Raw genomic sequence first — 21,520 nt, 5'->3', positions numbered from 1 at the left:
ATTCCAATAAATGGGGAAGCAGTTCCCTTTAGTGGGAAGTGCTATGGGAATTGCCATGAAATAGCAGGGACGGGAGCAATTCTAGAGCAGTTGAAAGGGAGGTGAAGCTGGACTGCATCTTCGATACAACAGCAGCATGTGAAGCCAAGCAGTATTTGTACTTCTCGAGTTTACTGCTGACTTTTATTTTTGGTGCTATTGTGTCATGTCTTAAAGGAAACCAGAGAGCTGTAACGCTCAAAGTCAAATGAGTGAAGCATTCATAGAGCATGCTATGTTTTATGACCCTTACTGTTATTGTTGTCATCATTATTTATTAACACAGTGCTTAGAAGGTGTGTGGAGTCATGTGGATCACAGCTCTGGCATTTGTTCAATGAAAGATCTTATCCAGAGAGATAGAGAGCAGTGAAGAGATCCCAGTGACAGGACATAAACAGTAATTGTCACCCATTCTTTGCTTTTTGACCGGCGCTTCCTGACTTGGAAGGTCTATGTTTTAAGCCATGTTGCAATAGTAAAGATTGCTGTTGTCCATTGTGGGTCCTTTTGGGAAAACGCTGGCAAAGTTTTCAATAATTTCTGTTTATAAATCAATAGCGATTTCCTGTTGAGTCCCAGTTCCATACAGATTTTAATGGAGGCAAGCCAGTAGCTGTCATATTCTTAGAGAGGTGTTCAGAGGAAATGTTAATATTTAATGATGCCTTTTTGTGGTTAGCCAGGCGAGTTCTCTTAATGACACTGTCTGGAAGAGGCATACCTCAATCTTCATCTGTAATCAATCCATACAAGCTATCGCTCGTGCTTCAAAATGTCACAGGACATTTACGGACCTTAATAAAATCAGCAATTCTGCTCTAACTTCTGTCTATAATACCAAACACTTCAGAGAGATTCCTATTGCTTCTATCCAAGATAATCATCCTGGGGAGAGCTGAAAAATGCCTGATTTTGGAGCAGGCTGGTACCTTTCACATGCATTTATTTTATAAAGACTGAATTAGTAAGGAGAGATTTTGAAGGCAGTGAGGCTCTCTATTTCCTCTGGAAGTCAGCGGGGTTGTGTGCTTAATTTCCATTTGTGCCTTTGGAAAATCCCCTTCTAATTGACTAAATATTTGTACTATTGGCTATGGGCACGGTGGCACAATGTGGCTTTCAAACCATCTGTTTTCATGGACTAAAACCCACTGGCAACAAACCTTGATTGGCAGAAGTTCACCAGGGCTGGTTTGCGTTAGTTGAGGTTGCTGAGGACAAAAGCATAAAGGAAAAGAAAAGCATAGGATAAGCAGAAATAAAAAGGACCATGGAAATAAATGAGCTTTGTTTCAGCATTTGAATGGACTTTACTCATTTATCAAAAGACTATCTTCTGGTCTTTAATGTTTCTGAAATAATGTGACTCGTCTTTGAGTGCTCAACGCCAAGGAAAGCTGTCAACCACTCCAGCAATTATCATATCCCAAAGGGAAGTTGGTTAATGATTTCTTTGTAGACGACTTGGTCTTTCAGTTTTTGTGCTGTGCCAGAACAATTCCAACCCAATGAAGCATTTTAGGATTTGGTTTGATTCTTAATGCTGAAGGAATATTCTGGAAATAGTTATTCACTGCCACCTTGTGATACTGAACCTGCACCTTAGAAAATGAAAATTACAGGGTCAGAAGCAGGGATCAGCAATAGGTAAGGGAACAGAGAGAGAGGGAAGAAGGCTTTCCCAGCTTGCGGTCGGGGGCGGGGGGGCGGAATTCACAGGCTGTTGCAGTGGCACATGCAACAAATTGGGATTTCTAAGGGCTGCATAATTCTGTAAGCAGTGATGGCTGCAGAGGTCATAGAATCATAGAATCACATGGTTGGATGGGACCTATAAGATCATCTAGTCCAACCGTCTTCCCACTACCATTGCTGCCACAGCTACTAAACCATATCCTGTAGCTCCTCATCAAGCCACCTCTTGAACACTGCCAGGGACGGCGACTCCACTACCTCCCTGGGCAGGCCGTTCCAGTGCCTGACCACTCTTTGGGAGAAAAAGTTTTTCCTCAAGTCCAATCTGAACCTCCTCTGGTACAACTTGTGGCCATTTCCTCGGGTCCTGCTTGTTGCCTGGGAGAAGAGGCCAAACCCCTGTTCATCACAACCTGCCTTCAGGAAGCTATAGAGTGCAATGAGGTCTCCCCTGAGCCTCCTCTTCTCCAGACTGAACAATCCCAACTCTCTCAGCCGCTCCTCATAAGACTTGTGCTCCAGACCCCTCACCAGCTTTGTCACCCTTCTCTGGACACATTCCAGGGCTTCAATGTCTTTCTTGTAGTGAGGGGCCCAAAACTGAACACAATACTCAAGGTGCGGCCTCACCAGTGCCGAATACAGGGGGATGATTACCTCCCTGCTCCTGCTGGCCACACTATTTCTAATGCAGGCCAGGATGCCGTTGGCCCTCTTGGCCACCTGGGCACACTGTCGGCTCATGTTCAGCTGAGCATCAACCAACACCCCCAGGTCCCTTTCCTCTTCACAGTCCTCCAGCCACTCAGCTCCGAGCCTATAGCGCTGCATGGGGTTATTGTGGCCAAAGTGCAGGACCCGACACTTGGCCTTGTTGAACCTCATGCCATTCAGCTCAGCCCAGCGATCCAGCCTATCCAGATCCCTCTGAAGGGCCTCCCTACCCTTAGGCAAATCAACACCACCACCCAACTTGGTGTCATCTACAAACTTCCTGAGGGTACACTCAATCCCCTCGTCCAGGTCATCTATAAAGATATTGAACAAGATGGGCCCAAGTACCGACCCCTGGGGGACACCACTTGTAACAGGCTGCCAGCTGGACTTGACTCCATTAACCACCACCCGCTGGGCACGGCTCCCTAGCCAGTTCTTTATCCAAAGAAGGGTATACCTACCCAGTCCACGGGCAGCCAGTTTCCCTAGGAGAATACTGTGAGAGACCGTGTCAAAGGCTTTGCTGAAGTCCAGGTAGACCACATCAACAGCCTTTCCCTCATTCACCAGTCTGGTCACCCAGTCGTAAAAGGAAATGAGGTTGGTCAAGCACGACCTGCCTTTCGTGAACCCGTGCTGGTCAGCACAGGTTATCCCAACCCTTGCTCCAAGCATCCCTGAAATTTGGTTGTGGATTTACAGTCAAGGTTTGTTCAGCTTCTTTTTGAAAACCAGTTGCTAATCTATGTAAGAGTGGTCTTTGTATCCCTGCTTTTAGCCCCGTGCTGCCAGGCATCATGAAGATTTTCCTCTACGTTCAGTAAAAGCAATTAGCTGACTTCACCACGGAGTCTTCTCTCAGTGGACCCAGCTGAAAACATGGCATCAACTTGATTTAATTCTGAGGAGCAAACTGTATTCTTAAATTGTGACCCAGTGAAATGTAATTGAAGGATTGTCATTGACTTTAAAATGTCTAGTATTTCACTTGAGTGAGTTTGCTCCTGAGCGAGAACATCCGCTGTGCCTCAGCTACAACCCATGTTTTGGTACACACACCTTCCTCATGGAGAGCTGCGGCTTTCTCTGGTAAGGTTTTGAGCTGTGCTCCTTAGGGCTGTTGTTCAGATGGTGGAGGCATTGAGCACAATTACCTCTGCAGCCAGGGACAGGTCCATCTACCCTGTGCAGAATGCCTCTATTGTTATCTTCATGATTACCTGTATGAATATCTAGTTGCCATGAAAACCCCGGCCCTAGCTAGATCTTAGGAGCCCTCTCCTACGGAGGTCCAGGCTAAAGTTCAGTAGGCCATGCCTTAGGATGGTGTGGTGGCTCATACCGCCCTCTTTCTTCGCTCATTTTCACTGGAGAACGTAGATTTTATGGAGTTTTGTTTTTGCAAATATCCAAATTTCAATGGGATCCTACCTTGCGTGATACATTTTGCACCCACTGGAAGTATGAATAATTAAGTGTTTGCAATAGGAAGAGTCCCAGATTGGAAGTCATTGCTGTCATTTATTTTAATAATGGCAATTTAATGGCAGAATATACTGCTGTAATTTCTGGTTGGGTTCTGAAGCTTTAAATAATGAAGAAAATTCTGGATTTACAGCAATAGTCTCACCTAAGGATGGTAGGCACATAAAGCAACATAGAGCTAAAATCGCTTTGTTTCTAATTCAAATCAGGTTTGAACGTTCAGCCTTACCCTGTACGTGTAAGTAACTATGGCAATGCGATGTAATGTAATAAAGCAGCATTTGTCATTTTATGGATGAGAAGGAACTTGGCACGCCTCGGCCAGACGAAATAGGAGATCAGAAGTCACTAGAGCCATTGATGCAACCCAGTGAAGGAGTCCTGTGCTCCCTGCCCCAGGCAGGGCACAGATACCAGAGCCCTGTAGCACCCACTGTAAGTAGAGACCTAATTTTCCACTTGTTTGATGAGGAGCCTGCCCACATCATATCCTTGTGCTCACATTTCCCCCTCTATATCAATGTCAATTTTTTTTTTTTGCAAAAGGATCCTTGATAAATCCTCATGCCATTCATATGCTCCTTGTTCTCCTCTTTGCCAGGGCACATCCCCAGGCAGGGACTGTCTGTTGTCATGTACTGCAGTGCTTAAGGTAGTGAGCGCTGATGTCACTTAGGACTTTTGTGCGTTAGCGTAAAAGACTCTTCAATTAAGCCAGTTCTGCTGCTGCTCTCCTGCAGTTCAGGCAGGCTGTGCAAGCTCTCTATTCATCACTTTCCTTTTTGGCAGTGTTGAGGTATTACTACTGGAAGTCACGCGCCCAGAAGTGTCCAGAGTGTTATGAGGTTAGAAAAACCTGATGTTTTAATTCCACTTAGGTTCCTTCTTTCGTTCCTTTTATTATGTAGTGTGTGGATGATATTAACTGATGAAATGAACTATTTTTTTCATGTATTGCTAAATATTTTATCTGCAAGTAAGTGTTCCAGTTAGTTATTCTGCTCTGCATACCTGTATCACTGTGATATTGCAAGGACCAATTAACACTCATTACAGGATCAGAATATGAAAAGACCAAAGGCTACCAGTGAAACTCCAGCTGGCCTGACTGGTTTCTTGGGTTGTGTTTATGTAACTTCAGTGTTTCTCCACCTTTATTGTCAATATTGCTGAGTATGATCTGTTACCTGAGGAATTTTTCTTACTGATGCTGGGTTTATGAAATTCAGATGAGGGTCAGTGTCATTTTCCCAGTAATTTATGTGGTTCTAAGTGAAAATAGACACCCTATGGGATTATTAAGTACACAGATTATCAGCTCCGAGTGATTTTTAAGCAAAATTTGGTTATTTCCATGCTTAGAGCATGGGCATATCCCGTTGCTGGTTTAATATCTTACCACTCAGGAGTTGTGCCATGCTAACCAGCTGTAAACAAACTCAAACAGAAATGTAAGGTGCATCAGCCTATGCGCTTCCTATGATAACAGATTTGGTAAGGAATCTGATATATCTGGCTGGGAATTCTGGGTTCTTAAACAAGACTTGTGTGTGAGACACTGTAGGGGCTCACCTGGACTCGCGTAGACAGTAAGTTTCTATGGCTGGTCCCAAACTCAGAGCGATCTGGGGGGCCTAAGTTCCCAGTGCACTGGGTGGTTGAGCTCTACTCATGATAGCACTCTTTCTGTAGGAAAAATAATATCTTAGGAATAAAGCTGTGGAGTCATGTAGCATATCAAAATGTTTTAGTTCAACTATAACAAAAAGAATGAGGAGAATTTGCTACAGCTGGGCATTTCTCAAGGTCTGACACTTGAGTTTCACTGGTGGGAATAACAACTTTTGAAATTACTCCTTTTTTTTCAGTGTCTGTAAAAGGACCGTAAAGACATAGAGTACTATAGAAACACCCTGTGAAATACTGAAAGAGGAGAATATAGTCAAAGGAGGATGCCTTTTAATAGTTCAGTGCTTCTTTCGGAGTGCCTGAGGTTTCAAGTAGGTGATGGAAATAATCTTTGATCTGATATGTGAGGCCAGTAAGAGACTCAACAGATCAGCCAGTGGTAAGGTGTCTTTGATTGACTTCCTGTGAGCAGAAATGGAAGTACGAAACAACTGAAGACACTGCTGAGTGTGTCCTCAAGCATGTGTGGAAAGGGGAAATACTTGGGAGATGGCTGTTTGGCATGTGATCGTTGTCTATGTTTTGAGGGTTTACTGGAAAAGAGAGTCAGATCTCTCTGGCAGGAAACCTCAGCTTTGGGGAGTGACCTTTATCAGGTCTGAAACATCTGGAAGTTGCAGTCTTGTCTGCAGGATTTCATTCTGGTCTCAGCCTCTAGGCCAGCTTTCTGGCAGATCATTCTCTTTCCATCCTTCCGCAGGGGCCCACGTCTGTGGCCATCTGCACATCTTCCAAGGATGTGACAAGAGATGAATGAGCTTTAGTTAAGGCTGTCCCTGAAAGCCACTGCACGCATTTCAGCAAACTGCAGAACGTGTCAACACAATCGCTTCCATGCTTTCAGCTTGCCGGAGCCTCTGTCAGCACTCTCTGCAGCTTCTGCGGACTGCCTGATCAGCAATGCTAGGACTATTAATATTTATAAACCTTAAATAATACAGGACTTTGGTGTACCTGAGAGACCATATGCTGGCCTCCAATCCCCAACAAAGTACCTGAGATCAGTGTGGCTACAACCCTGGCTGATCCGTTGGTACGGTCCCAGAAGGGGAAGAAGGTGGAGCTTTTCCCCTGGAGGGCCTCTGTCTTCAGATTTCTCCCTCCTTCATTAGCACATCATCTTCATCCTTCAGGGCCAAGCTGCAGGCTTGGTTCTTGCCTTTTAGTCTGGAGCCTTTTATCACTGCGCTGTGCATTTATTATAGGGCTTTGCTTGGTTGTGACCTTGGTTTTGGTATTTTTCCACCTTTTAGTGAAAATGCATTGATTTGGGTGTGGTTTGCAGGGAGGAAGGGCTCTGAGATTTTTATTAGTATTGTTTATTTTTTTTTTTTTTGTTTCGATGGGGTCTTTTGGCCTGAATCTGATGAAGGTGCTTGGTACCTCTGTGGACACAGATGCCTCTAAATTAACATTTAATGTATGCATGTGCAAAGATGCATACCAATGAATAATGCATAGTCATAAACAGCTTGGTGATTTGGTTTGGTTGAGAGCGATATTGCATATGGATTAGCTGTAACGACCCCGATCAGGGCTGTTAATAATGTGTATCGGGTGGAGACAGCCACGCTAGACCTATTGTCTGCCGCACCACTTACCTTGGCGACAAAAATGTCTCTCCTCCCACCTCCCCAGCCATTCCGTGTACTCTGCTGAAACAAGCTCTTCTGAAATGACTAAGGCAACCCTTCCTCCGCATCGCCAGCTGCCTTATTTAGGTACAAACCCGAGAGAATAAGTAAAAAATAAAATTTAAGAAAAAAAAAAAAAAAAAAAGAGGATGCCAGACACATGCGGCTCTACCGGCCACGAGGAGCAGGAGGGTGTGTTAGGGACCATGTCAGGGACCATGCAAGGTGCTGGTGGTGGAAAAGGGGCTCGGGGCGGGATGCGAGTGCCTGCCCGCGGCCCTGCGCTCCCCCCGCCCCGGGTCGGGTTGCCGGGTGGTGCTGAAGGGACAGCGCCCGCGGCGCTGGCGGGGGGGCCGGCCCGGCCCCGGCCCCTCTGTCTGGTCCCCCCGGCCCTGTCCCCCTGCCCTTCCATCCCTGCCCCCTCTGTGTGTCTGTCCCCCCCCCCCCCCCCCCCCCCCCCGCCTCGACACTGTCAGCGTGGGCAAGAGCGGGGAGCGAGGGGGCTGCTGCTCCGTCTCCTCCTCTAGAAAAGCTGCATTCGGCCGGAGCCGCCCTGGGCTGCCTCCCCGATCCCCCCGCGGGGAGGGACTAGGGGCTCCTGGCATTGCAGAGGCTTAATTGACTCGCAAGGTCACTAATTTCGGCTCCTGGAGGTAAGTCCCGGCTAACGGCTTGTTTTCCTCTCTCCCTCGGCTCCTACACTCCTCTCCCATCTGTCTGTCTCTCTCGTTCTCTCTACAGTGCCATCAATCAACCCTTCCCCGCCTGAAGAGGGGTCCTTCCGAGTCACGGCACCAGCGATGCCCCAAAACCCAGAAAGATGAGTCAGCGTTCTGCCTCCCACTGACCCCACCGCGATCTCGTCTGCTCCCCGCCCTCCGGCTCGGCTCCTGTGAGAAAAGTGAGGAACAAAAGGATTCCCGGAGCACTCCCAGACTCCTCCATTGCGGGGCCAGGGGAGGAAGAGGAGAGGGTGGTGGGAGGAAGGAAGGGGTCCTTTCCCTCCTCCCTGGGGAGCAGCCAGAGGGGAGGAGGGTGCTCAGTCCCCATCAGCCTCCGAGCAACTTGTAGCGACGGCAGGGGAGGGGGAAAGGGGTGTGTGTGACGAGGGCTGCTGCTCCAACCTGGTCCAGTCCATTTGCCAGTTCACCACTCGCATCACTTCCGGATTGGTCCTCAGTTTCTGCTGCAGAGTGAGGATTTTTATTTTTTTTTTTTTTTCCTCTTTTTCCCTCCCTCCCCATCTGGATGCTGGGAACTTGAAACCTCCTCCCTTGATTGCAGCAGGATCTGCCCCAACCTTCCCTCAACTTTGCACTGCATCAAAGAAAACAGAGCGAGCCACAGGCTGTATTGTACCGATGGGGGCAGGGGATCTGCCAGGCGCAGCACTTTGCTATTGATGTTCCCGTATCTCTAGGACCCAGAGAGATTTTTTTTTTTTTTTTTCCTTTTCTTTCATCTTTTCGTGTGTTTGTGTCAAGGATCCTGCTGGTTACCTCTGTTATTACTTTCCCTTAGCAGGAAGACCACGCAAGCCATGGCTGAAAGGAAGCAGTCTGGTCGGCAGGGCGAGGAGGAAGAAGTGCCAGCCTTCTTCAAAAACCTGGGCTCAGGCAGTCCCAAGCCCCGGCAGAAATTCTGTGGCATGTTCTGCCCGGTGGAAGGCTCCCTGGAGAACAAGACCATTGACTTCGACTCCCTCTCGGTGGGCCGCGGATCTAACAAAGTGGTGGCAAAGCAGAAGGATGTTGCCCACCTGGGTCCGGATGCTCAGTCCGTCTATTCCAGGCAGAGCGGGAAGGGAGGGGAACTATCTGTTGATTTCGGGAGAAAGGTGGAGATCAGGAGTGCCACTGGGAAGGAGGCGCTGCAGAACCTGAATGACAAGGTGGGTGCGTAGATATCTGTGTGTGTATGAGAGATGCAACCTGAACACGCAATGGACTGCAGAAGGGATCTCTCCTTTCCACCCTGCAGTTTCTTGCTTTTATGTTACCTGCATGTTTGTGCTAGTCAATGTCTGTTCCAAGCAGCAGCATCTCCACGAGAGCCTTCTTGCCAGACCTCTAATGTTATCCATGTGCTCTCTGCAGGTGTGTGTGTATATGCACAGGGAGGAGGGCAGAAGAAGAAAGGAGCCCCTGCACCCACAAACACCCTCCCTTTCCCCGCCCTGCCTTCCTTTTTGGTGATAGAGACTGACTTTTTTGTTTCTTAGGCGATTTCCCCCAGCACAATGGTAGCAAAATGCCCCACCCAGCTAGTGAATGCAGCTGACGGAACAGAAATGCGATTGTTAGCAAAAGAGCATCAATGAGCCTCCACCTACAGGGATCAAATCCCTGCAGGCTTCTTCCAGGGGAAGCTCCTACCCCCTCCTCCCAGGGGAGGACAGACCAGAGGGACCCCAGGGAGCTGTATTTCAATACCAATTTTGATCAAGGCTACAGTGGGAATTTTTGCCTCAGGAAGGTCTGGGACTTTCACAGGAATGTGGTGTTTCTCTTAGAAACCTACTGAACTCCTCCCAGTCTTTCAAGATTCCTGAAGCTATTTTCTCACTCCCTGCATGTGTCATGGTGTAATGAAACCTGTCCTCTTCCTGAGGCAAAACCCATTCAACCCACAGGTCCAGCCGACTGTGCTCGTTTGCTTTCCTCGATAAATAGATTTAAGCAAGCTTTATTCAGATCTGAGCCACGAAATACTCTCTGCGTCCCTCTGACAATGCTGGCTCCTATGCATAGGCTGGAAGAGAGGAAATGAATGCAGCATCAACCAGCAAACTGATAAACTTCTAGCATACTGGCAAGGAGTTTCTGCGAGTAGTCCTCCAGTGAGTTTACTCTAGTCCTTTCTTCTGGAAACTCTTTCTGGGAAGTGCCTCCTGGTTTTTACGAGGGGTATGGGTCGCATATACATGACAGAAGTCTCCCTGGAATTTATAATATAGGATTGTTCGCCACTTTCTCCAGCTTTGAGAAATGGGAAATATTCCTAGGAGTATTAACGGGGGCCCATCCTCCCCAAATCAGACCCTAGTCTGCTTTTTCCTACTGCAGTAACCTAAACATGCATCCAGCCAGGTTTACGTGTGTGAACAACTGCCGTTTACGGTGAGATCACAAAGGTAGGCCTCGACATTCCGAAGTGCTATGCAAGGATATGCTCCATGCCGCTTCAAACCTGATTCGTCAAACTCAACCAAAAACTTACCACTACAAATGCCTGGGGTTTGATTTGACCATGTTGAAGTGCCTGCTAATTGAGTAGCTCTCCATGATTAATTAGCCTTGTTGGACTAACCATGGTGCATCTCGAGAATAAAGGGCAGACACCTTTTCATTTTGGGGAGTCAAAGGTTTTGCAATTTAGGACACTTGCAGGACAAATTTTGGATAATATGATGTGGTGATGCTCTGCAGGACATAAGTATAAACAGGCGATATATTAATTCTGAAGAGATTAGTTACTTTGTGATTGAAGCGTACCAGTATAATAAAACCTTGAAGTACAATATGGCGAAAAATCAGAAGTCCACACAGAATATTACTCATATTATTTTAAAAGTGTGGGATTTGATTCTCTTTTTAAAGGATATCTTGTAAACATTAACTGTGGGTATGAAATAATGGGATAGTGCAAAATATTTGAGTTCTCATTAGCTTTACGTACCACTGATGCCAATGGATTGTGTTGTGAGGGTTTGTGAGCATTTGGGTAAGTCTTTTCTTTTATTAGAAATGTCTTGCTATGCATTGGCACTTGACTGCAGGAGTGGTTTAGCTTTGGTTTTCCAGCTGACTGCATCTACAGCTTGAATCAATGGTTAGGTCCTCAGCAGGTAAACCTGGCTTTACTTCAGTGTAGTTAATAGATGTGGTATGATGATAGTCAAAGCTCAAGGTATTTAAAAAAATAAAGAAAAATAACATTGCAGGAAGTGGTATTAAAGGCAATAGTGCATTAAAATAATGTGAGGTAGAAGTTAAACGGCTTCTGAAGTTTTGCCACGGAATTTGGCCCATTATTTTCAAACCTCTGTCTTAGCCCATTTCCGATGTGTTATTAAATGCCTCTCCTTGGACGGACTGTACACTATTTCCATGTGATAGGAATCTAAATTACAGTGGAAAGGAAAATTATGCTAATTAATAGGATCTTGAATTTATGACTTGCATACATGATTTCACAATAGGCCTGAAATGTTACTGCTTCTTTTTCTTTAGCTTGAGGCTGACAGTAGTTGCAATTTTTATGAATTCATGTAACAATCAACATACTGGATGGTCCATGCTCTGTTTCAGTAACCAAAGGACCATATTGTGAGCCGATGGGAATGGGTGCTGATCAACTGGAGGCAATGGAGATAGGTGGAAGTATGTTACCCATTGCCTGGATCCAAAGTGGGTTTAAAATACAATCATCCATTCTGTCACTGTATAGAAAGATCTTGTATTAATCTCCTCTGAAATAATTAACCAAGCAAGATGGACAAGCAAATTTTTATTTTTCTGAGGTCTTAAGTGTCCAGAGGATAAAAATGGGAATGTAATTATTCCACATTAAATTGCAATATATTGTTCTGCAGACAAAGATAAGAGTAATTGAATCTCTTTGTGTCTGTCCTGTCTGGGGTATTCTATAGGCATCTATCATGGCCTTGCTTTATTGCCTCTGGGCCATGCTGCTCATAATTCAGGGTTAAGGTCATCTCTAGAGGCTCCAGAAAGGCGCTCTGTCTTGGTTTAAGCAGCTCTTTACAGTCAGGCCTCTGAAGGCAGCGTGACCGATTCAACAGGTCTGCAACTCAGCAGATCTGAGGGAAGCTCTGCTACTTCCCAGCTCTCAGGGTGTGGAGAACTAACTGTGCTTCTATTTCCCGTCTTAAACTTCGTCATCTCCCCCGTTTGGACTGTTGATGCCTGGTCCTGCAACTACTGGTTCAATGTTTGAGCACTACTTTGAGGGCATTAGGCCTCTGTTCCTTAGGCGAACGGTCTTGAGACACATGCATTCACCTGGGTTTTGAAAAACCTTGGTCATTGCTTGCTCAATGTGGGTCATTTATCTGTGTGTATTTCCCATGTGTATAACCGGTATTCCTTCTGTCTCGCTCATCTGTTGAGATTCTTTGGGACAGAGATGGTCTTTTAGGGAACATCTATAGGGAAAAGCAAGGCTTGATTGCAAGAGGGATCAGCAATCCTGGGGCTTGCTTTAGTCTAGTTTGCACAGAGAGCCTGAATAGGTGCTGAGACACTTCAACACAAGTACAGGCCCTGGCATCCCACATCTCTTCTGAAGTTGCTAGCTTAAGTTCCCATTGCCATTTTGTCGTCACTCCAGTGATTCAGGAGGTTCTCCTGTGCAACACTCACCCTTTTATACCTTTTTTGCATCCCATAGAAACAGTTTGTGGACCTTTGGGAAGTGCAGAGCACTAGGTGTAAACTACTGATCTAAACCAACAAATATACGTCCTAATGTAATATGATAAGTAACAATAAGGAATAAACAGAGACTAGGAAAATGTTTTTATTTTAGAACTGACAAGAGAGGAATCACTTGGAAAACACAGTGTCATGAAGTTTTTGACATGCTTGGACTTCCTGGTAAAACCTCAGAGCTCTCAGGATCATGGTTATTCATTCCTGCAGAGAAATAATGAAAAACAGGACGTTGTTGAGAGCTCAAATAATCACAGACTCTGGAACGTTAATGGACCTGTTGTGTAAAACGAAGAAGCTGTTCCAGACAGCTGGAAATTAAGTTCTGAGTTTAATTTGTTACAATACTTGTAATTTTTCTAGCCTTGTTTCAACAGTCGCTGCTTGCACAATAGTCAAACAGGAGGATGACTTGCATGTTCTTCCAATGGATCATAGTAGTTTGTCTCACTACTGAAAAAAAAACATAGAGAAACTAAGACTAAAAAGCACAAATGCCAAAATCCTCTTAATTTTTCAGATCCCTCTCAAAGCGATCAATTTTCATAGCTGGAAGGTGCCCTACATCCAATGAGTATCTTGTGGAGTGGTCTGTTAGTGTTATGTCAGGATTTTTGTTATCATAATATTTATATTATTATTAAGACATATTTTAATAACACATTATATTTTTATATTTATAAAATATAAGCGAAAACTGTTATTATATTTAATATTTTATTATTATTATACTATCAATACCACACTCTCTCTTATGCAGAAATGAGCAAGGGGCTTCGATACAGGGCCAGCTTATTAGCTGGGCTGAAGACTGGAGGGAAAATGTAAACACCTGGGGCCAGATCTGCCCAGCCAGTTTGGAGCTGAGCCGATTCAGAGGTGTGGTCTTTCAGCAGCACCTTGCAATGCAGGCTTTGTCTTGGGGGGATACACACAATACCTGGCAGAAGGAGACTGGCAGCTTTGCGTGCCACCTTTATGCCAGTGCTGAGGACATCATTTGACATAAGCCATCTGCTTTTAGCAGGTGCTGAGCAGTTTTCGGGTCTGTCTGGAATTTTTTACCTGCAGGACCATGTCTAACTCCCTATATCGCTTGTCTGTCTTGTGGTTAAATCTGAGTCTGTCTTCTGTGATGCTGTTATAAAGTTGGGAAACGATGCAGGCAGCAAAGGTCACGTGAAGTTGATCTGTGTGATCTGCATGAACTCTCTTACCTTAAAAAGGGACGGCATCTGGGAACAGAGCTGATGGAAATCTACCCAAAATCAAACCCCTTTACTGTAAGGTTCAGAGAGAAGCGCAATGTCCTGTTCTTTGGCCGCGTCCCAGAGATCTGGAATGAATCCCAGGGTGGGAGACTGGAGGTCAGAATTTCACTTTCTCATTGTCTGGAGTAACGACTGTACATCAGAGGTAGGTAAAGCTGGCTGCAATGACAACAATTGCTGAGAGCCTGGCACTTTGCCCTATAGGTTTTGGGGGAAGGAGAAGAGATTATAATGCTAAGAAACAATGCAGATCACTGTGAAATAGCCATTTCTTAGACCCTACCCATGGTTCCCATGAGCCTGGAGATGCTAAACTCTCTCTACTGGATGGAAGGGAGAGGCAGTGACAAGGACACCCAAATGTCCCACGCCTTTGTCCCAGAAATGCTGTATTTCACCTTAGGGAAGGTCACGGCATGAGCGTAGGCTCTAAGCTGTTTAGAGGGGAGGGCACATGTTCGCTGTGTACTGTACTGCTCATAACGGAGCGATCCCTCTCTGGGACTCTGAGGAGGGTGTCTTTTTGCCGAAAACATGACGTGATAGTAAATTAAGTGTGGAGCAGCGGCTCGGGCTTGTTTAAGGACAGTTAAGATTGTAGTGCACCTGAAATGCTTGGGACATTTCCTCTAAGCAGCACACTAAAACAGTAACAGTCATCTTAGAAGGTTATTTCTGAACCTTCTCAAGGATTTTAAAGGAAACAAAATCAATTGGAAAGTTAATTTTAATTTGCAGATCAAATGTACATTTTTATCGACCTGTTTGTGCGGCTGGACAGTGACTCTTCCCCTCATAATCTAAGAGAGTCTGTATTCCAAAAAGATCAGGCTGTTTCTCTGAGAAGTTGTATGATTTTTACCTCCTCACAGGAGCCCATTTGACTCTATGGCCATTTCCATATCATGACATGCAATTTTAATTTTCTCCTGTAAGATAATAAAACAAATGAAAGATGCCCTTTGGCAAATATAATTGCCTTCTGTAATTTAGCTTATAGTGATTAATAATGGACACTTCCTTTATCACCTTTTGGGAAGGATGGAGGTACTCCTTCTGCCAGGTATCAGCCTGTATTTAATCCTCCCAATGCTGCAGAAGACGCAGGGAGTTGCTGGATCCTTGGAAAACTCCAAGTCACTGAGACTCGGAACTGATGCAGCCATTGGCACAGGCAGCATGATGACAGAAAATTAGGGGGAACTCATGAAAGCTCTTTTGGCCCAGACCTGCTGCCTCTGATAGCAGTACCAAGAGCCTTGCTCCCTTTGGCAGGGGGTGATTCCCCAAAAGGGAGTGGGGATTATTAGCATCTAACAAGCCTAAAGGGAAATCTAGAGCTTGTTGACACTGTAGTGCTAGAATTTCTGATACTTCCAGGAATGCTTTAAATCCATCTCTCATCCCTCTTTTAATTTCATTTTTAAATGTGTATTTCCATTTGCAGGTTTTAAAATTTCATGGTAAAATGTCCTGGTAGATAAACCTTCAAGAATTTAGTGGGAGTAAAAACAATTGGGTGTTGCAGAAATTCTGTGGGGTTTGTTGCAATTATTCTAAAATTCCACAGAGAAAGAGACTCTTTCAGTAGTTTTTTTCCCATCCATCCAGTAACGCCACAGTGGGAATAAAATTCCCTGCTAAGTGCATTACAGTAGTCCGCAGAATCTGTAAAGTTAAGATTCAGAGCTGATGTAAATTTTCTTCCACTGGTGCCTGTGATGATTTATTTTAGCATAGATTATCCCTGTACAGAGATTCTCATATTCCTGTGCCATTTTCCCTCTAGACCTTTCCAGAAGACAAATTTAGACATAGATGTTCCTTTACCATGAAATGTGTTTCTGCTGCAAAAAGCCTGCACAAGATGTCCTACACCAGCTGATATCTGTGCAGAAATGGCTGACGGCAACCTCGTGTATCCACTGGCCAGTATACCCCACAACTACCCTGGGCCAAAGGACAGGCCAGGGACGCGCAGCCGGTGTGGAGCACACCTCTGTACGTGGCTGGGGTAGGGGCTGGCAGCGCGAGTTTGGGCATAATGCTCTGGTTTGTGCATTTGCTCCCCTCTTCTGCCATTTGGGGAATGTTGTCAGGGCCCTCAGAAGTGCTGATGTAGTGTAATTTAAAGATAGTTATGTTCTTTTGCTGTTCTTCTACCGCGCTGATGTGACTTGGCTGCAGCAGCCTTGCTGGTCCTGTCGTAGCGGCTGCAGTCAGGAAGCTGGGTCGGACTGGCCAGCCATCCTTCATCGCTCTCCTTCATTAATGTTTGGAAAGGAAGATTTGGCAGTGCTTGTTCTCTGTAGCACCTTCTAATTTTAGGCTGCTCAGCCTGCCATGTGTGTTTAATAGACATACAGAAGACAAAGTGCGTCCCCATTACCTAGAAATACCATCACTTCCTGCAATACCTTGGCAGGTAATAGCACCACTCCGACACCTGGACTGGATACAAACCTGCAAGGATTTAAGAAATGAGTTCAACTCTCTCCTTTTAACCTAGCACCTGACTCTGCAGCTGACATTTCATAAGGAGGTAGGGAGGATTTATACGTAAACTATAGCTTTACCAGGGGAATGAAGCAGCTTTGAAAAAAAAAATGCAGGTCTGCATCTCTGTATTTTCTCACTGTGTTCCCCACTTGTTCTCATCTTGTCCTTTAGCTGCAGTAGCTCTTCTACTTTCGTCCTCTCACGTGTGTTTATACAACAGCTAATAACCATTCCCTACCTTTGTTTAGCAAGGCTAAATAAGCCAGTTTGCAGCTACCTTAATAATTTTAAAACAATTTGTTTTGACAACCTTTTAACTCACTCCTAAAAGGAAAGAAAATCAATCTGTATCGGCAATTGGTAAATGGAGTTAGAAGATACACCTGGGAGCTCAGTTCTGCTCCTCTGGGTACACGCTAAATCATACAGACATTTTTAAAATCTGGTGCTATGTAGATGTTGAATATCGAACAACTGTATTTTTTCAGCCCTTTAATATCTTCATTTATTTTATTCTGTACTACTTAGGTTCTTGCAACATGGTGATGGGAAGGAAATGCTAAGTGTCGTCTGAAGACTGGTTATCACTTTCTGAACCTAGTCACTACTGGATTCAAGTTATGGAATGTGTTCAAAGTTCAAGAACTGCTGTTCTGAATTAGGCCCATGTGCAGTAACGATTGCCTTTTTAAAAAAGTATTTTAAATAGCTGTCTTTGAGCAGATGAGAAAAGCTTTTGAAATACTAGCGTGCTGATGACTTCATCCCCTTAAAGGTGCTCCTGTTTCTTCTACCAGTACAGCTGTTCCACAACTTCTAGCATGGCGTGGAGAAACGATCTGCCCAAGGTCCAGGAGGCCAGTCAGTGTTGGAGAGGAACGGTTTTCTGCACCCATGTTCATGGTCCTTCCTCTGTAGTCACGTTGCTGCTGCCAGGGCTGGATCTTGAAACAGTAGCTGGACTTAGCACATCTCAGATCAGCTGCCCAAGGGCCTTGATGCTCTCTCCCAAACCCGTAGGCAGTGTTTGCTTCCTTTGATAGCTGAAGACAGTCTTATACCTGGCAAGCAAAGGCGAGAAACCATTCAGATATAAAATTGAGGAGGAAAGCTAGCATTAAAGAGAAAAAAAGGAACAGCTGCACCAAGTTTAGAAATCTGATGTAGATGCTTTCTTCCATGTTCTGAGAAAAAATATGCTGAGGTTTCAAAACTTCTTCCAGCACAGATCAGAGAGAGACAGGATAACTAATTTAGTATTGTCTATTCTAGTCATTAAATCAAAATAAAACCCTACAGGCTAACAAATTAATCATTTTGCTACTGTCATAATGAGCCACTTTTTCATTTGCTACTAATTGGATATTAACTGATTGGCATATTAGCTACGCAAATGTTGCCTGATGCCCTACCTATACCCAGGAAAAGCTCTTTTACTCTTTTCCTTATAGGTGCCAGTAAACTAATGTACATAAAACGTCCTGATAGTCATCTGTTTGGACAGATGTTGCCTTTATAACGATTTACTGCAGTAATATACCAAAGGTTTTGATTTCTTATGGTGTGTTTAATGGAATTAGTTGGGTATCTAAAGATCACTACATTTTGTGACAGGGGAAGCTTGCAGTCTGCTTTGCGTGACGTGGAACTGGCCCATGGCTGAGGGAAGAAGTCTTTGTCAGTCATTAATGGTCTGTTACAACCTTCAAGCAGAAGTGGCTCTGTGCTATTTAGGAGTTCTTGAAAAGGTGTCTTGTACCTTCCCTAGAGCAACTGATGTAAGAGGAACTGGTGTAAACAGATGGATTTTGAACGATTATCCCACCCTGGCTATGAATTCCATCTCTTCCTTGCACTGGGGTAAGGGCACTTTGGACAATGAGGAAATATTTATGCCATTTAATGCATTTTTTTTCCTTGAAGTACCAGCTTATGGAGTTCAGGGACTGAGAAATTTAAGACTCCAGGCGTGACAGAACCACTGAACGTGGCGTTTGCAGCACCGGACTGGCGGGAGATGGCCAGTGGCTGGTGCAGGCCGCCATGCCTGGGCGCGCAGCACCAAACCTTCAGGTCAGTGAGCACGGGAGGGGGGCCGCGGGCCTGGGCTCTCGTTTCTGCGGGAGGAGAGGGCGTTTAGAGATCCACGCTGCGAACCCCAAGGGCCGGGAGTGGCTTCCACCTTCCCCCCACCCAATTCGCAAACGCACCCCAACCGCTTTCTGCTCCGCCAGCGCCGCGCAGGGCGGGGTGGGACAAAGAAAATGGAGGGCAGCGCGTCCTCCAGCACACCGGCTCGGCGGGCGGCCGCCTCCCCTCCCGCCGGGGGTCCGCAGCCCCCGAGGGGGTGTGGTTTCGCAGCCGCCGGGCCCCGCCGCAGGGCGGGGGTTCGGTCGCGGCGGGGGGAGAGCGAGCGGGAGCAGCACCCCACGCCGCACTGGCGTCGCCATTGCGCCACTTCGCATCTCGGGCCCCTTTCTCCTCTCCCCATTGGACGGCAGCCGCCTGTCATTTGCATCCCCGCCGGGCGCTCAGCCAATGGCGCCCCGAGCTGTTGCGGGAGCCCTCCCCACTCCGCCGGAGAGAGGGAAGGGAGCGGCCGGGGGCGCATGCGCTGCCGCTGTTGCTGGCGGCTGTCGCCCCCCCGCCGTGCGGCCTGGGCTGGGCTTGGCTTAGGCCGGGTTGGGCTGGGCTGGGCCGGGCTGGGCTGGGTTCCGCGGCTGGGCTGGGCTGCGGGCACAGGGAAGAAAGGGAGACGCGCAGGGGTGGCTGCTTCTCCCCTTCCTGCCGTTGCGGAGAGCAGGGCTCGCCTCCCCGCCGCACCCTCTCCGCTCCCCTCCTGCTTGTGATCGCGTTGAGTTGAGGGATTTATTTTTATTTTTATTCTTTTTTTTTTTTTTTTTAATTTTTTCTCCGGTGGAGGGGAGATCGAGGAGCAGTTGCTGCACGGGAGACAATAGCGATACAGCAACCGCCCTGCTTCTCCTTCCCCCCCCTCCAAAAAAAAAAAAAAACCAAACCCAACCCAAAAACCCCTAAATACATAAATCGGGGAGTGATTTCCCAAGATGTCTTATCAGGGGAAGAAAAATATCCCACGGATCACGGTGAGTGGAGTGCCCGGTAACAGGGGGAGGGTGCGGGGGGACGGAGCCCTTTGTGTGGTGGGAGGGCGATGGCGGGTGCGGGGCAGGGAGCCGGGGCCGCTGCGGCGCCTCCTGTGCTGCAGCCGCGGGTTGGGGGGCCGGGGGGGCACAGCGGTGCCTCTGGGTGGGGATGGACACACACGCACACCCCCCGCCCCTCCGCCCCGCTCAACACCGCGCCAGCCCGCCAAAGGTTCTCATTTGGGGAGGGGGTCGGCCGGAGCGCGCTGGCCGGTGGGCTGCGGCTGGGGAGGGATGGAGCGGGATTCCCGTTTTTTTTTTTTTTTTTCCCCCCAGAAGCTTCTCGCAAGGCGGGCGTTTCGGTCCCCTCCTCGGCGCGATCCTGGGGGAAAAGGGAAGGAGCCGTCCATAAACCCCTCCCTCGGTCTCCCTATTGTGGGAGCCGATTTAGGGCAGGTATTGCAGATCCCAGGATACCGACTCCTCGTTACGTAAGGCACGGTATTTCGCATCTAACGGGCTGTTACAGCTGGTTATGATTTTTTATTTTGACACAAGAGTTTTTCATTCTTGGCAGCGGCTCCTTCCCTCAGCCCCACGGACACACCCATGCTCATCCTCCTTCCTCAGCCTCCGAGGCAGAAAAGTCGGCTCTGTAATGGAGCTTTGCAGGGTGACATTAGTGCTGGGCTGCACGGGTACCTTTTAAATGGTGTTTAGGAGATGCAGGGGATGCACAAAATCGCTGTGCGATAAATGGAGCATCCTCTTTTCTTTTGGATGGGTGAGGGGGGAGTAGTTTCCCTCCAAGAGTCCAATTTTAGAGTTTTAAAAGATGCCAAGGTTTAAATAACAATGAAGGTTACTGTTGGATCGCTGTCACGGGCCAAAAGTAGTATGACGCATTTTTCTTACGACTGAATGCTCTGATTTGTGTTGTATGTGCCTGATGCAATTCTCTTGTGAAGGTAAGGGGTAGAAAAAAATCAGATTCTGCCCTTGTTGCTCTTGTATAAACCCATTATTGATCTGCAGAGACTGATGCTTGAAAATGAACGATAATCAATGTCTAGCTGTCCTGTTTTGGCTGCAGTGGTAGGGTAAGTACGTACAGATTTAGTGGCAGGCCCTCACACGGCTGCAGACTGCGTGCGCTTTTGTCTCCAAGGTGGTTGAAACGAGCAGAAGGATTCGCACTGATTTCTGAGCCTGCCGTGCAGCCGCAGCGGGAAACCTGTTTGCTAGCAGAAGTGTTCAGGGCATCATTAAAATGGGCCAGGCTGCGTTTTTGTCGGTCACTATATGTAATTTATTTATTTTTTTTTCTTTCCTTCGCATCCCAGTGCGTTAAGACTTGGGCTGTCAGTGGTGTCGATGGCCACACTGACTGGTTTCAGTAGTAGCTGGCCTTTTTAATAGCACAGGGAGTCTGCACTAGAGGTGGGCATAAATACTGCAGTGTTTCTGGAAATGGTAAACATGTAGGACAGTTTGCTGTAGAGGCTGGCATTGAAAGACAAGTGGGTTTTTCACGCCCTGAGTTAATTCATTCAGGCTTATTGGCATTCACAGCAGATCCTAAATTTAAATCTTTGTGTTTTCTTTCTTTGTTTTTTAAATTCGTGGCGTTATTCAGGGAAACTCTCTGTTGCAGCCGTAGGAGGAAGAAGGAAAAAAAAGGAGGGGGAAGGAGAGGCGCTTAACGTCTCATTGATGGTTAGCAGTTATAAAAAAGATGGATATAATGGTATAAATCAGTAGCTGATGCAATTCACGTAGCACTTTTGGCATTAAGAGCGATATCAGCTTGTGTCAGTTGAGAACTGGGTGCTCCAACTCTTCAGTTTTATTGTAAGTTCTTTGAGAAAATGTCTGATTCTTCTGTTTGACAAGCGGAACTTGAAATAAGGGCCCCGAGCAGCACTGTC

General features: G+C 46.5%; 1 protein-coding gene across 3 annotated transcripts in view; it reads left to right on the top strand.

Annotated features, from left to right (window-relative positions):
• The window catches only part of DPYSL2 (dihydropyrimidinase like 2), a 69,525-nt gene that overhangs the window by 6,962 nt on the left and 41,043 nt on the right, over positions 1-21,520 (top strand). The window contains exons 1-3 of one of the 3 annotated variants that reach the window (XM_086767746.1): positions 7,839-7,915; positions 8,004-8,163; positions 8,784-9,153. In XM_086767746.1, the coding sequence (XP_086623872.1) occupies positions 8,803-9,153 (351 nt within the window). In that variant the 5' untranslated portion in view covers positions 7,839-7,915; positions 8,004-8,163; positions 8,784-8,802. Of the gene's footprint in view, positions 1-7,838; positions 7,916-8,003; positions 8,164-8,783; positions 9,154-19,235; positions 19,593-21,520 lie in introns of those variants that run through there. The other 2 variants (XM_086767745.1, XM_086767747.1) reach the window with 2 other exon arrangements.

This window comes from Chlamydotis macqueenii, chromosome 27 (genome assembly GCF_036417535.1).
Source record: "Chlamydotis macqueenii isolate bChlMac1 chromosome 27, bChlMac1.mat, whole genome shotgun sequence".
In the NCBI taxonomy this organism is placed as follows: domain Eukaryota; kingdom Metazoa; phylum Chordata; class Aves; order Otidiformes; family Otididae; genus Chlamydotis; species Chlamydotis macqueenii.
Note: the sequence above shows the minus strand (reverse complement) of the source record. Positions and strands in the feature narration are given on the sequence as shown.